Here is a 16,584-nt window from a genome sequence, read left to right on the forward strand (position 1 = left end):
GTTGCTAATTGTGGCCGGAAATTCTTGCAAAGGGTTAATAAATCAAAACCGTCTGTGTTCCTCACTGACAGCAAGTCGCCACCGAGAACTCTCTGTGGGAGACGATGGACGTGGGGGGTCATGAGGAAATGTCCTTCCACTTCTACTAAGAAATTGAATTTCATTATTACGTTTTATAAATATTTTCTTCTATGGCTCATAACCCGATTGCCGGCTTGTTGCCACGGTCTTGCAAGGAAGGGAAGGGTGGCGATGGAGAGGCTAGCCTCTTCTCAGGTGTGCCTTTGGCCCCAAATGGAAACCAATCAAGGTGCGATTTATGTTCATTAAGTGCTTGTCAAAACTGAAAAATTTTCTAATCAACAGCAATCTAGCGACGGCCCCGTCGATGGCTGGGAGCGCCGCCTCTGCCGCATCGGCTATTTGCCTGTTACAACTCAAGGCTAAAAATCCGCTGATGATTACATTAGGCTAAGCTGCGAAGTAAATGAACCATGTCTTATTTAGGTGCCACTAGCTTCAGTGTAGTCCTGCCCCGCAGGGCACTTGATAGCGTTTTATGGCTTTAAAATTAGTGTAGCTTCCCATTTGCTGCAGGGCGCTGCATGTTATGCCTTTGAACTCAATAAGCAAAGGGAAGGGGGCCTTTTGTTTTCCCCCGATTTCTCTCCCTTGCATCTTAGTGATTTTGTTTTGCATCTTTTCCAGACGGCATTTTGCAATAAAAATGTCTGACTACCATATCCATGCCTCCCCCACTAGCCCCCCAAAAGAAAGAAAGAAAAAAGGAGGAGGGGGAGAAAAAGAAGAAGAAAATGTCACACGTTCGCAGAGGACAATTTTTTTTTCCCTCTGTTGCGAAATGAAAAATAGCTTTGCAGGTCACTTCTAATGGCTTATCATGTCAGAATTGCTACCTCAAGTGGGAACAACACCTTTAGCTCAGGAAAGACTGACATAAAATCAGAGGGCAGATATTTCAGTAGTTTGATTGGAGAAGAGTAGGAAGAGCCATCATTTGTCGAGGGCTGTGGCACTCTTTTAAGCACTTCGTATATTATCTCAGTTAATAGTGACAACAATCCCAGGAGGCAAGAAGTGTGATTATCCCTAATTTTAAAGATGTGGAAATGGGGACCCAGAATGAAGAAGCAGCATGCCCCACGCACCCAACTCCTAAGGAATAGAGGTTGGATCCCTGGCGCTCTCACCCTGAGGCATCCTCTGGCCAGGAGGAAGCTGACTCTGTCTTTTGCAGACTTCCTTAGTTTAGGAAACCAGAAAATTATGGTAATTGGTGAACTGACTGCTATTCGTGTGAAATGAATCTGACTATATTACCGTAAACCACCTTGGCGGGCAGGAGTGTTAAGAAAACAGAATAACTCCTGTAAAAGCAACGCATCAGGAAAAAATAAAGAGGCCTAGTGAAAGATTAAAATTGGAAGAAGTGCTTAAATTTTGTGATGGGCAAAAACCGAAGTGGGAGTTTTTCTGTCCTACGTTGGGTCAAATGACAGAAGAAAAGGCGTAGAATCATTAGTGCCCTCAGAGGACAGATGTGTATGCTCTTCTGTCTTAAAAAATCTTTCTCTTTAAGTGCTGCATATTCTAGCACATTCATCCCAAGGAATCGGAAGCTTTAAAGAGCTTCCCGTAGATCTAATATCATTATGGTGAACATTCCTATATAACTCAAAATTTCCCAGGTCTACTACTGGTCCAGTTGTTTCAAGCCATATTTAATTATTAAAATACCCGTACAGCCGAGGAATGGTGCTGGCTCCTTGAAGTTCATTGTCATAAAATTTCACTCATGCTTGCCTTTGGAAGAGGCCTACAGTGACTGAGAAGACAGTAAGCCGTTTTCAGGCCCGACACATTCATTTTGTACGGGCTAGGTTGGAGCACGCATGGGTTACAACTGGGTAATATTCAATTTAACCTAAAATGAGAAAAATCTTTCTTGCAGTGTAAGGCTCAATCTACTAGGTCAATCAAGACAGATACAATCGAGAAGCAAAAGGTATATTCATAATTCAATTTGGAATTTTCTGCTATTTTGATTTATATTAGAATAACCTGGCCCCCTGGGCTAATGTTGGACTTTTGCCCACACATGTTGGGTGCTAGGCCCTGCAGCACGTGGACTGGAGAGATTGGCCCTGGCTGGGGTGTCGGAGCTCTCCGTTGTCTGTGAAGCATGCCACCTCTGACCCCTCATGATGCTTCACCAACTCTCCCTTTTACCATGTCTTATGTAATTACCCAGGCCCAATAAAGCATTTATTAAGTAATCAGCTCATAACCGTAGCCTTTGCCTCAGTCACCATTTGACATCCAATTTGCCAGGTACCGTCTTCCTGTGGTAGGCACACGTCACACTGACGTACCCATACAAACATTGGTCAGGTGGTCTTTGAACACTTCGGCAGCTCTGAAAATGAAACACTGGCTGTCCTGGGAAACAAAATTATTTCTCATAGGGTTTTTCACTTTAAAGTTGCCTCCTACCCTGCTATTGTGACTACGATCCTTTGGAGAGAAGGAGAAATTGTTTTCTTTGAGTAATATGGTCTGAAAGAACATGGCTAGAAGATTTTTTCATAGTTTTATGATATTTTCATAGTCTTTTTAGGGTGTCGCTTTCCTCTGTGCCTGTGACTATGATTGAGACTATTGTTTATGATTCATAAATGTTGGACTTGAGCATTTGCTTCGTCTCTTTGAATGGGTGATATGATGTATGTCTTTATAGACTTGTTTCCTTTGAAAACAGTATTAAATGGAGTTTGGGAAAAGCAGTACATCTAACAATGGCTTCTCTTACATACTTTTTTTTTGAGCCTAGAAGTAATGGTTTTTAAAAATAGAGCTTCTGCAAACTACTGCTTCCTCTTTGAACCCAGACCTTCATGAAGTGTTCCGAAAACAGGGAATAATGAGTCATTCCCTTCCTCCTGGAGAAGACAGAGAAATCTGAAGAGCATTCCTCATGTCTTTGCATCAGTCCAGCTCTTGTCTTCTTCCTCCAGGTGTCTGCATAAGTCAGACTCACAGAGCCCGGGGCTGTTTTGTGGACGTTAACCTAGACTAGTGGTTCTCAAACCTTTTGGCCTCAGGACCCCTTAACCTTCTTAAAAATTACTGAGGAACCCAAAAGAGTTTTTGTTTCTGTGGATTCTGTCTATTGATATTTATCATGGTAGAAATGAAAACTGAGAAAATCTTGAAATACTCATATAATTCATTTAAAATAATAATAAACCACCCATTATGTAATATTATTACATGAATAACATTTTTATGAAAAATACATTTTCCAAAAGAAAATCATGGGAAGAGAAAAAAATGTAAAATAATGCATTTTTTCAAAGCTCTTTGACGGCTGGCTTAATAAAGAAAACTAGATTGTCATATGTGCTTCTGCCTTCCGTCTGTTGCGATATGTTGTTCTGTTAAAGTATGTGAAGAAACTCTCACCCTGTAGAGATAGAGGATTAGAAGAGGGAGCAGTATTTCAGTAGCCATTTCAGATCATTGTGGCTGTTCTTCTTAGATACTACACCAAAACTCGACATGTGACAGTTTCTTAAAGCTGAGGAATGCAGTGTGGAATCAGAAGTGACGTCACTAAATTTTTCCTCCTCTGCTACGTTACAGTCCAGTGAATTGTCCTGCATTTTGAGTAGCCTTTCATCCACGCATGTGACACCATGCGTTGGTCATTTCAAAAATGCTGTTTAACTGAGGTATGCAGATTTCCAAATGCTAACACTTTTCTTCATGTAATATCCAAAATCACATTGATTTATATCACTACCAATCTTGCCAGAAAAGTCTTTTAAGTATTTGGAAGATGTCAAGCTCATGGTGAGAGATACAAGTTTTCAAAATTCACATAGTCGCTGGGAAGCTCAGATTTTATCACTGGCCACAAATACTGTCAGCTGTTTTCCTGGCATTGTTCATTTGTTCATTTTCAAGGAAATATCTGCCCAGTACCCAAGACTGAATAACCATAGTTAATGTCTGACATAGTCATTCTTTCAGGTAAAAATGTTGTCCCAGCAAAAGAGTGGCTAGTTCAGCTTGCAACTTAAACAATTGCAGAAGTGCTTTTTGCAAGATAAGCATCAGCCTTCAGGATGCAGCAGAAATGTTTTATGTATACTTTCCATGTCATCATCCAGAAAATTAAAAGACCACATACTCAAGGGTTGAAATTTTTAAAAATCAGTAGCTTTTTTCTGGTTTATTAGGAACATTCTTAAGTGAAACTGTTTTTGTTTGTTTTTATTTAGAGAGCATGGCAGTGAGTAATACAGTGACTACAGTCATGTGCCATATAACAATGTTTCTGTCAACCATGGACCACATTTACGACTGAGGTCCCATAAGATTACTACCATGTAGCCTAGGTGTGTAGTAGGCTATACCACCTAGGTGTGTGTAAGTACACTCTATGATGTTCGCAGAATGACGAAATTGCCTAATGACACATTTCTCAGAATGTATCCCTGTTGTTAAACAACGCATGACTGTACTGGCATTGCCTTGAGTCATGCCGTGGAGCCAGCAGTTTTGCCCGCTATCACTTTTATACCATCAAAGCAAATTTCAACACAGTGAAAAAGGCAAATGGTGTCTTGGAATTGTTTTGCAAATGGTATTGAACCTGTGAACTCCCGGATAGGGTGTTAAGGCCACACTTTGAGGACTGCTAAACTAGATTATGCAAAGAGGAAAAACCCAATTAGATTGCCCATGGCAGAAAGGCCAAAGCAGATATCAGTATGTCCTAACAGTTGTCTGACTTAGAATATTACATATTAATATAAAATGTTAAATTTCTCAACATTTATATACAGTTAGAAACTAGAACTTATTGGGAAAACCTAATTGGAACAAAGATTTCTGTTATTTTTTCCGTCACTGAATTATGGAAATGAGGAGTCTTAGTACTTCTTTAAAATATGTGTAAAATAGGAGTGATGTTGGGTGCATTGTCTACACAGGAAGAGATTTGAGTTTCGAAGTGTGTGTTTTATTCTGTTGATCTAATTTTGAGATGCCAGTCATATCATTTATGCATTTCAGTTTAGCCTTAAGATCTTGTTAACTGCTTTTGGTGCCCCTACGAACACATCAAGCAAACCATCTCTCACCAGACAGCCAAAGGTAACAGCCAGATGAGAGGCAGTGAGAATCAATATACTAAGAGTATTTTTAGGGACTATTGATGGATTGCTGTATTTTGAGCTTAACTTGAAGTGCCAAATGCCCCAGAGCTGACTAAGATGAACTCACCATTTACTAAGAACTGTACAGGCCATCACGCACATCGAGGGCTCAAGGATCGCCAGGACAAGACAGACACTCCTTTCCCTTTGCAATTTTGGGGAGAACTCCTGTGAGTTTTTTTAGTAGCCTCATGCAATATTTTGATGAGGATCTTATACCCCTCTCCTTGCCAGAGCACAGGGTTACCCAGTTGATGACCTCCCGGTCCTGGTAATGCGTAACTGAGATTTTAGGACAACGTTGTACAGCAGCGAATCAATTAATTCTCTGAATCAGGAGGGATCTGGTACACAGAGGCACTAATGACTCGGCGGCCCTCTCCGAAGGCAGCCCCACAGAAGGTGGGATCCACGTTAAGCTGTGCTGCTGTCAGCAAGCTGAAAGCTGTGGGTCTCTGACATGGCTCTCAATTGCTAGCAGGTTTCTCTCATTGCACCTCATTTGCATCTGGGACATCAATTAGCATGTTTGTTGAGGCTAATTGAATGAAACTCAATCATAGCTCTTAATTGCTTGACTATGTGAAAAGAAATCACATTAATGCAGCTAATTAAGTGTACAGCAATAGATGCAACATAATTAGGAGCGAAATGTAAAAAACAAGGGATGGTAAAGGTGCCGGAGCAGGGTTGCAGGGGGACGTGATGCAGTTACAGAGGTAGCGACACATTCGGGAACGGGTCCCTTTGCTCCGGTGCCTGCTTGGAAAAAATAATCTGCATGATGTGCATGGACAACTTGAGAAGAAAAATGCAAATAGGTTTGCAATTACTACTTTTTCAAGCTGTTGAGGGGCAAGAGATGGCACCTCTGGGGGGACTGGCTCTTGAGTGGGCCCCAGGGACTTGTTAAGTGCTGTTTAAAAGTACGTGGCTTTGAATTACCCTCAGGTCTTGTTAAAGGGTTTTTTCCCCTTTTATCTTCGATCAGCATTTTCTGCAAAGAACGCAGAGAAGGGTAGTATCTGTAATATTTGCATATCAAAATCAAGCTTGCTGTCCTTATCTCACCCAGCGAGGTCCCTACCTCAGACCCACCAGGCTGTACATCCCACTTCTGAGGAGGTGACGTTGTTTAGCGGCTATAGCTTTAATTCCTCAAGTACCAAGCTGGCGAGAGATGAAAAGGATGAGTTCTTTCAACAACAGAAAACTCAGTATTGTTTCCCTTGGGAAAAACCAGAAGCCCCAGACTCGTGTGTCTACATTCTACCTGTTTCTGAGCTACCGCGTCGAAGGGCTTTTATGGAATAGGAAACGCGTTTCGTAAAGTTTGTCAAAATTGTGGTGGCTTGAAATAGAAGAATTGCCAAATATTCATGGCCTTACTTTTTAGAACTAGCTCTTCTGAAGTTTCAGCACCCAACTCAGGCAGGAAAACAGATCCCCTGGCCCATGCTGAGCCAAAGATAAATGTGTTCCCTGGGCGCGTTCAAATCCAAAGCAGACAGTTGGTACATTTCTATAATAATTTTAAATAAAATATCCTGGTTATTGTATGTTGAAACATGCCTATTAAAAGAGCCCATGCTGAGGCTCAGTCACTATCTGATTAGCCTCATTTTAGAGCCCATAAGCAATAAATGCTCAATTACACTCCTGTTATTGTATTTTAATTTGTTAAGAATTGGCATTAAAGAAGAAAGTTATAGCAAGTTGATATTTTTAAAGGAGTAACTATGCAAGAAGGAATTCATTATTTACAAGCCTTAACTTTGGTTTTGAAACTTGGGGTTGCATCCTTTGGTTGAATATTAATGGAAGTGAATTAAAGATGCTTAAGAACAGCTTTTATTTTTTTTTTTAAATGACCTTGACCGTTAGCCCTACACTAACCAGAGAACACTTCTCCTTTGATGTTCACCATCCTCATGATGAGCTTGGTCATGAGACTTCCTATATTTCTTCCAGTCGGCCTTATCCTTCAATTTAATTTAGTGATGAGAACTTTCTTTCCATCTTTGGTCTACATCCTTTCAAAGCCACAGCTTTTCTCATAGTTAGTTATATTTTGGGGAGTTTTCCAAGCATCTTGACTTCCATGTGGAAACTTCAGTCTGTTCCTGGTCTGATACAGCCCTCCCCTTCCCCAATCCCACAGGTCTCCTCCAAGATGGCCGACTCCAGCCAGCCTGCCCTGTGAACGCCAGGGCCTCCCTCCCTGAGCTGCCCTGGGATATTAGATGCACAGCTCCCCCAGCCCAGAGTGGATCTGTGCCTCTGCTTCTGGCTTCCCTGACTGATAGCAGATGTGTGGGTGCAGGTATTTCTCTCTGGATGGTTTATCATCTGCTGAGGAAGGCCCAGCCTCTCCCCTCCTTCTGAAGAGCTGGTCTGAATTTGCCCCCACTGTGGTGCAGCTTCTGATCCTGTCTCCATTTGTCTTCAGTCCCATGTTCCTCCTTGTTCTAGCCTTGGCTTTTTGAGCTTTTGTTCTGCACCAGGAATGGCCATTGAGCTCTGTCCTTAGGAAGTCGCCAGGGATCCTGAAGCATTGTTTCCTCCTGGGTGCTTGGTGAACCTTCTAGAGTTCTGTCATCTCCATCAGAACGTCTCCCCCAACGTGGCCAAGCCCTCACGTTATGGAGTTTGTCTTCCTGCCCTTCCTCCTCTGTTGAGAATTCATCCACCCTCTTTCCTGAGTCAGGATTGGCTCCCATGCAGCCCCACCTCTAATTGCTTGGGTTGTGGGGTGAGGTCTCTGCTCTTGACCCTCAAGGCTGGCCATCCCTCCCACAGATGGTGGAGAGAAGGCAGCTCCCTCGTGCTATCTGTCCCGAGGACCCACGTTTGGGTTCCTTGCCCTATATTGGAATCTTGTACTTTGGGTTCCTTTTTGTATCATTCCTTCTATCAGCAAACTTCCTGCTCATAAATAAACCAATGACTGCTTCTCAACCCCTTCACCTGCTGGGATGTGGACATTGTCCTGCAATTGAAAGATCCACAGCCTATTTCCTGGAAGCCACTGGGATCCTTCTCTTGGCTTCCATGCTACTCTCTAGGCCACCTGAAGCTTCCTCAATACACTTGGCCAACTTTCCTCGTTCCACAGGTGGGGGCCTCCATCCCTTGCACCTTGCTTCTGGAACTTTCTCTAGTTCTTTCGGCATCCATTGACTCTGTTGGTTGGCAGTTACAAGCAAACAGCTCACTCTTCCAACCTCCCTGCATCCCTTGCAGCCCACACCCTGGTTTGTTTGGCAGTTCTAAAATTACATTGACTTGAACTTAATTGCTTATACCAAATACAAATTTATTGGTTTTTCCCTTTATATTCTAAAGAGTCCACCAAGATTGTGCCAAGAAGGAATCTGTTTATTTCATTTCCTGCCTAGTCTTAAAACACTTGAAAAGTTTTTTTACCCAAGAGCAATTTAGAATATATCCTTTCTTAATGTGCGATGTCGATTTAATAATATGTCTACAGAGACAAGGAGACTCATTGCCCAAAAAATGCACAAAAGGGTCGTAACTCCTAATTTGCCAGTAGGCCCCTCACCCTGGCTCTCTGTTGTCTTCTCCCCTTTCCCTACCCACCAGACAATTCTTAGGTATTGTTTTACTCCACACTGAGTTGCTGAGTGACTGCACCAAGAATTTCACTGTCTACCTAGGCTTCCCTATGGTTGCCTGATAACTGCTAGCCATTCGCCTCCGAAGCATACAGAACAGCAAGATACTTTTTCTGAGTAAAGTGCACCACTTGGAGAAACATAACACTTGAGTACCAAATAATGTACTTCTTTTTTTAACATCCAGCTATTATGCCTCCATCCATGATCTCCATGCTTTTTCAGCACCATACCACCGACCCCTCAGACATCTTCCTGGTCCTGAATAAGATGCTTGATCTTTTACTTAGTTTTTTCCTGAGTTCCCACCGAACAGCTTCAGTGTTGTCTAGATGTTTAATGGTATTGCCGTCTGAGACAGAAAGGTTTTACAAAATAGTTTCTACTCCATGGAATTTTACCTGAAACTTACAGGGACAGCCCAAGTTCCTAAGGTGCCATCTCATAAGCAGCAGTTCAAAAAATATGATTTCCTGTGCATACTTAGTTCTTCAGCTGGTTTATAACCCCCCTTGATGGAAGCATCTACTGTGTCTCCTTGTATTTCCAGGGCCTGGGTTAGTTTAGGACATAGAGGCAGAGCTCTGATTTCGGTATAATGATGATGTCACCAGTACCAGACAGATCAGAACCTCATTATTTTTAAAGCGCTTGCCACAGTGGAAGGGTCATAGGATTACAACTCCTGATGTCTAACAGAACCCCTTGTCCTAGATTGTAAAAGGCCTTCTTTTTAATCTCTCTTGGATGTTTAACGTTTTGAACAGGATTACATGCAGAATGTTCATGGTAAAGAGATTGATCTTCTGAGAACCACTGTGAAAGTACCAGGGAAGAGGCCACCCCGAGCCACGTCAGCCTGTGCGCCTATCTCCAGCCCTAAAGCCAATGGCCTGTCCAAGGACATGAGCAGTTTACACATCTCACCAAATTCAGGTAAGCTTAGCGCTGACATGCTAAAGAAATCAGGTATGGCGGCAGCAGTAGATGGTGTTGGCTGGAGGATGGTGTTGAGCTCTTTCAGTTAAGTGGAGACCTTAACTGTTACATTGTAGCTTAAGGTTTAGAAGACTCATCTCTTCTGTGGATGATCGTTTCCTCTACACCAGTGGGTTCCATGACTGCCGACAGCAAATGGTGGTACTTTGAGTCACAGTACCACTAGGTTTTCCCAGGGCTGATCGTTGAAAATAGAGTTTTACACGTGGTTGAGGATTTAAAGGCCTTCTAAAAAACGTGAATTAATTGTTAAAGTAGCAAGGATTAGTATTAACTAATTTGTAGTGACTCTGTGTATAAAAGTAGAAAAGACATTTGGAGCAAGATTTAAAGGAAACAAGTGGCTTTAGATAAAATTTAAATTCTGTCGGTTTTATGTTGTAACTATTATGTTATTCTTTGACACAACTTTAGTTTTCTTTATTCACTTTTAAAGGAGAATTTGGTTTTCGTTCAGGATCAGAGGACGTTAGTGTTTTCTCAAAATTAGAGGTGTGGAAATTCCTGGCCTTGGTGTGCAATTGTGAGCCATTGAAAGTGTCATGGTTCATTTTTATTTAGAGTCTTGGCAAATGATGCTGTGCTGGCTTTAACCTTCCCATGATTGCTTATCAGAGAAAAAGTGTTAAGAACTACTTGAATCTTCCCACTAACAAACTCAAACTCTTTCAACGTATGCAATCCCTTCACAAATTTTAATTGTTTTTTCCGACAAAAAGTTCCTTTCTTCTCTCCAACCTACATCTAATCTTCTCAAAAGAGATTTCTGTTCTGCAGTCATTTCTAGTGTGTGTGTCTGCTTCTTAAAGGTGCTGCATTTTTCTCTGAAATGTTAAGTGCTTTTAAAAAGGGATCATGCTGACCCTGCAGTCCTGTGGCATAAATGACATTGGTTGGCGAAAGCAAGATAATAAAAAGGAAACAGAATTTGGGGTCCACCAGCCTGGGTTCTGCTATTGTTGCTGCATGGCATTGGGCAGGTAATTTAACGGTGCTATGCCACCACATTAGGCTGATCTTGCCTGGACTACGTGTGTCACAGAGATGTGATGGCAGGTGACATAACACGTATGGAAGTGCTGGGAAACTCATAAAGTACAATACAAACGTCAGCTGTTGTTACTAATCAAAATAAAACTGGGCTTTCTGCTAACAGACATCAGTTCATTCCAGAAAGGTGATAAGTTCATGTTGCGTGGCCTCTTATGACCTGCTGACCTTCCTTCCAAGGCATACATGGTATTTTCCTTTTCAGGATGGTGTGCTAATGCTATGGGATGGGAAGAGAGAGAAGTGCCCAAGAAAAAAAAATTTCTATAGTAAATAAAAAGCTAATGTCTTCAATACTTTATTTACTCAAAGAATATTTATTAAGTACCTGTTCTTTGCCAGGAATCGTGCGTGCATGAATACAGAGTCTCTGACCTTCAGAACATAAGGCGGTCGCCTAATAACTGGCTAATTTTCCACTTTCCTGTCTAACCTATCGTGTCACATCTATCCATTTATTTATTCAAGTCAGCACACACTTATGGAGTTTCTAATGTGTGCCAAACACAGTCCTGAGCTTTGGGGACACTGAAGAATAAGACATAATCCCCACCCTCAAGGATCTCACCCTTTGGGAGGTGGGAAGGACACAAGTAGACAAGTAAATGCAGTGCTGTGCGGCAGGCCATAGTGGGGGTACGTAAGAGGGCGTGAAGGCCTGGTGGTGATGTGGTCGGCTCTACCCCAGGAGGTGGGGCAAGGCTTCAGGACTTGGGGGTTGCCTGTGCTGGGTGTGAGGAAAGGATGGGAACTCACCAAGCACATAGGGTGAGGGAAGAGCCTGATGATTTGATGAAGTGCTGGGTATGCAAGATTTGGAGTTTGAACTTCTTAACCTTAAGACTTGTGTTCTTTGGTGCTCAACTGCCACTTGTTGTCCTAAGGGAAATGTGATGTTTGATAACAGAACAGACAAAATGCCGTATAAACATTATCACATCCCATGGAGTGGGTTATGTCATGGTCCTCGGCTAAGAGAGTGAGTTTTCAGTGCTCAGCCTCATTCTCCTTAAGACTCTTGCTATTGGGTGAAGGGGAGGGTTGTGGGCATGATTGAAATCCGTTTTCTGTAGTCACACCCTGAGTTTATTACAGCACATCCTTTCAACCCTAGACCAGGTTAATCCCCATCCAGGGAGCCTGGCCAATTTTCCCTCTTCTTTGGATTGCAAGTGGGGACATGGAAGTAGGGATATGACATCCTTGGGAGCACAGTACCAATTCAGGGGAAGCAAGTGCTTCCTGGTCATGGCAGTGCTCAGGGATGTGGTACCCTCATCTCAGCAGGCAAGTGACATCATCGGCCAGTATCCAGGAAGAGTGACCCTCCATTCGGTCATTCATAGAGTGCGCACGTGAAGAATTCCAACACAACAAATTTAATTTGAAGCAAATTGATGCTACTTTTAATTGATGGGCTTTTAGCTAAAAATAGGTATTAGTTATTTTAGAGCTTTTTGCCAAAGAACTTAACATGCTAGTTAACCTTATCCTTCATTCTCGACGCGTTTGAATTCTGCTGTTTTGTTTTAGAGCTCTGGATTAACTGGACATGTTTTTATGCTTCCTTTTCTTTTTGATTTTTCTTCTTATCTCAATGTTATTGGATTAGATCAATGTTTTGTGCCTTCCCTTCTAGTAACTTTTCCATTCACATAGACCCGATACATGCATATACCGAAATCTTTGTGCGTGACACATATTATTGTCTTAAAATAAATGTCCGTAAGTGAAGTGGCTCAGTCAGTGGGTATAAGTGTTTATAAGATTCTTGATACAAATTTCCAGATTAATTTCTAGAAAAGTTTTGTATAAAATACCCATCCATTCATAAAGTGAGTGCCCATTTCACCCTCTCACACTTGCTAGCATTGCTATTAATTATCATTTTTAGAATCTAGGCTAATCTGATCAGCAATAAAAATATCTCGTGCTTTATTAGGATTTCTTCAATTAATAGTGAGGTTGAACATCTCATGTTTACTAATCATACATATTTCTTATGTTGTAATTGTTTAGATGTATCCTTTCCCATTTTTTGCACTAGGTGCTTGTCTTTTTCTTATTGATATGTAAGAACTCTTTATATATTAAGGATATTAAGACTTTATGATATATTTTGCGGATATCTCCCCAGTTTATTATTTGCTTTTTAAATTCTATGATCTTATTTACATATAGAGGTTTCCCCTCTTTTATATAGTCAAATCATAAGTATTATACTTTTGTGGTTTCTACTTCAGATATTTAGAAAGCGTTTAATAATCCTGAAATCAGATCACAATTCATGTATATGTATTTCTGAGTTTTACAGTTTTATTATTGTTTCTTTTTTTAATATATAACGCCTAATCCACTTTTAATTTGTTTGGGTTTATTATATGCAATAGGAAATCTAATTAAACTTTTTATTCAAATAGATAACTAATTGTTCTTTCTCTCTTTGTTGAATTGTTTCCTTTCCCTGTTGATTCTGTTTGTCACATTTATTGTACAACTAACTCATTTAATCAAATAAGCTTTGTTTCTGGGCCCGAGAATCTATTCCATTGACCTATCTTCACTTTTGTCTTGTTTTATGTGGATTTACTACGTTGTCTTAGATTTATGACTCAATTTATATTTGGGGGCCGGCCCCGTGGCTTAGCGGTTAAGTGTGCGTGCTCCACTACTGGCGGCCCGGGTTCGGATCCCGGGCGCACACCGACACACCGCTTCTCCGGCCATGCTGAGGCCGCGTCCCACATACAGCAACTAGAAGGATGTGCAACTATGACATATAACTATCTACTGGGGCTTTGGGGGAAAAAAAGGAGGAGGATTGGCAATGGATGTTAGCTCAGAGCCGGTCTTCCTCAGCAAAAAGAGGAGGATTAGCATGGATGTTAGCTCAGGGCTGATCTTCCTCACAAAAAAAAAAAAAAAAACCCAGAAAAGAAAAAAATGATTAAAAAAAATTTATGTTTGGTAGTATAACACAGTTTAATACTCTTTTATTTTATAGTGTTTTTTGGCTATTGCCACCCATTTATTTTTTTCCAATAAACTTCAAAGTAACTTGAAACCTTCTCTTTTCCCCTAAAAGTAATCCCATTGTGACTCTAATTGGCATTGCTTTTAACCTATCAATTAATTGTGGAGGAACTGACATCTTTACTATATTGAGTTTCTTATCACAGAACACAATTCTTTCCCAATTTATTCAGACTTATTATATATCCCTCAGTAAAGTTTAACACTTTTCTTCATTTAGATCCTGTATGTGTCTTCTTAATCCATTCTGTTAGTTTATATTTTTTGGTGAAATGTGAGGCTAATCTTTTCTGTTTGTTGGTTTTTGTCTTTGAGGGGGAGTGTTGTCTACTACGTCATCTATTGGTAAGAAATAACACAGCTCCTAATTTTTGCTTTTTTTATATCTAGCCATCTTACTGAATTCTTATGAGTTGGAATACCTATATGGATGTTTCTCTTGATTTTCTAATACGGTCATAAGGCATTCCATATTTCAAATATTTTAATGCCTAACTGTATGTCAATGTTGACTTTTAGTTTTTACCAACCAATGTAATGGTTCAGATACCTCATTGCTTTGCCTCCTGTACCATTCACTTACTGTCATTATTGAGTCTGCTGTATGCCCAGTCCTGATGAGCGCTCTGGAGCTTTGGGGGCCGTACAGGACTCTCCTTCCAGGAGCCTTATGCTCCAGTGGGGGTGGAGGAGTCAGAAGAAAAACAAACACAATTAAGACCATTGAAGCTGGTGATCAATACTAAAAAGACAAAGGGGTCAAGTGGATAGAAAATTACTGGTGGGAGGGGGCTTATGTTATTCCTAGTATTGGGGAGTGGTTCTCCAGTATTGGAATGCTGATTACGTTTCACACATGAAAATGCTGGAAATGTGATGATCTTAATGTCAAGTTTTGCTATGGGTTTGGAGATGAGGAGGAAAAACACACTGTCAGAGTAGCTGCCTTGTGTGCTGACAACCAAGCCCAGGTCTCACTTTGGGGCTCGCAGGTTAACCAGAGCAGAGGAACTGCAGTGAAGGCGGGGTGGCTGCAGGCTCCATTGGGCAGCTGTGGAGTGCAGGCACAGGAGGCTGAGGGACACATTCAGGAAGAGCTGGCCAATGGCGTTCTCGCCGACGACACTACCACCACAGGAAGAGAAAGTAAGCAACACGCCTGGGAAGGGCAGAGCTCCTGGTATGGGTGCTGATGCTTGAAAGGGAAGGAAGCAGATTGGGAAACTCAGACCCCTGCAGAGTCACAGGGAAACACAAATAAATGGCAAGGAAAGGCAGCTCTGACTGTGAGGGACATAACTAAAGTGCGCCAGCCTGCCCACGAACCCCTGCACTGCCGATCCAAACCGAGCCCGCCAAGCAAAATGTCCTGCACACCTGCTCGAAGGCTGCAGAGAAAACCTTTCATCTGCCTGATCAATCCGCATGCTCTTATTCATAAATATGAATGAACAACCAAGACGTTTGTGGAAGCCAACAGTAAAGATGTGAAGGACTGAGATGCACAAAAGGACAACTGATCCTAGAAGAAACAGAGCGATAATTTGGGAAAGGGAATTTAAAAGGAAATTATAGCAACTAGCATCAGAAAGATTTAAGAGGTTAGTTATTGCATCCATAAAATGAAACAAACGAAAGATTGTATGAAAAATCTGGGGAGAAAGAGTTCTTGAAAATTAAAGAAAAAAGGTTGCAAAAATAACAAATTCAGTGGATAGGTTAAATACTATAAAGAACATGGCAAAAGACACTGTTGGTAATCAAAGATATAACAGAAGAAAAATATGCCAGAGGGGATGATGGACATGCTGGTGTCTTCCCATCTGAAGAGTCAAGTACCAAGTTGGATGGGAGAGGAAGCTCTGTAAACATAGACAAAATCCCAAAAAGTATCCAAGACAGGAGAATAGTGAGGTTACCTACCAAGGAAGGGAACTCTGACGGACTGTGGACTTCTCAAGAGCAAAACCACATACTAAAAGATAATGGAAGAATTCTCTTCTAAGGACGAATAATATTTAACCTAGAAGCCTAGGCAGAGCCAAACTATTATCAATCAAGTGTGAGAGTAGAAAAAAGACATTTTTAGATGACATACAGGGATATAGAACATTTCCCTCTCGATGGTTTTTTGAAAAAATTACTTAAGCATGTACTCCAGCAAAAAAAAAAAAAAAAAGAAAAGACAAATCCAAAAGTTACTTGTTTATTCAGGCCTGGTTAGATTCTCCCTTCCCTGTCACATCTCCCCCTTCCTCCAAGGTCACTCACTCAGGATGCCCATGGCAAGTATCTTCCATTTCCATTCCTTTGTCATGGAACCCCCATTGCCATTCTAATGAAAACCCATCAGAAGCCACATTTCTAGAGAAGCTACCAACTATACTTTCAGATATACTTCCAGAGAAGACAGTCAAATGTCCAAAAGTATTTTCTGACAATCAAGTTTCCGGCCAGGCTGGTTTGGTAGAATTGTAGGCGCATATGACAGAATGCAGAGTTGTATCAGCTCTGACAGTTATTTTGCCATTTAAGTAGAGAGCAGGAGAACATATGGCCACCAGTAGGGGCTTTGAAGTCAGAAACACTAAATTGAATCCCACCTCCCCCATCTTAGGACATTG

At 41.4% G+C, this 16,584-nt stretch overlaps 1 protein-coding gene across 12 annotated transcripts in view; it reads left to right on the forward strand.

The window, feature by feature from the left end:
• AGAP1 (ArfGAP with GTPase domain, ankyrin repeat and PH domain 1) overlaps positions 1 to 16,584 on the forward strand; it is a 561,575-nt gene that overhangs the window by 361,739 nt on the left and 183,252 nt on the right. For all 12 annotated transcript variants that reach the window (XR_009217063.1, XM_058533270.1, XM_058533272.1 and 9 more), the window contains one exon: positions 9,646 to 9,814. Coding sequence is in view for 11 of the 12 variants with exons in the window: in XM_058533270.1 (XP_058389253.1) it covers positions 9,646 to 9,814 (169 nt within the window). In the remaining variant the exon portion in view is untranslated. The remainder of the gene's footprint in view (positions 1 to 9,645; positions 9,815 to 16,584) is intronic.

This window comes from Diceros bicornis, chromosome 37 (assembly GCF_020826845.1).
Source record: "Diceros bicornis minor isolate mBicDic1 chromosome 37, mDicBic1.mat.cur, whole genome shotgun sequence".
Lineage (NCBI taxonomy): Eukaryota > Metazoa > Chordata > Mammalia > Perissodactyla > Rhinocerotidae > Diceros > Diceros bicornis.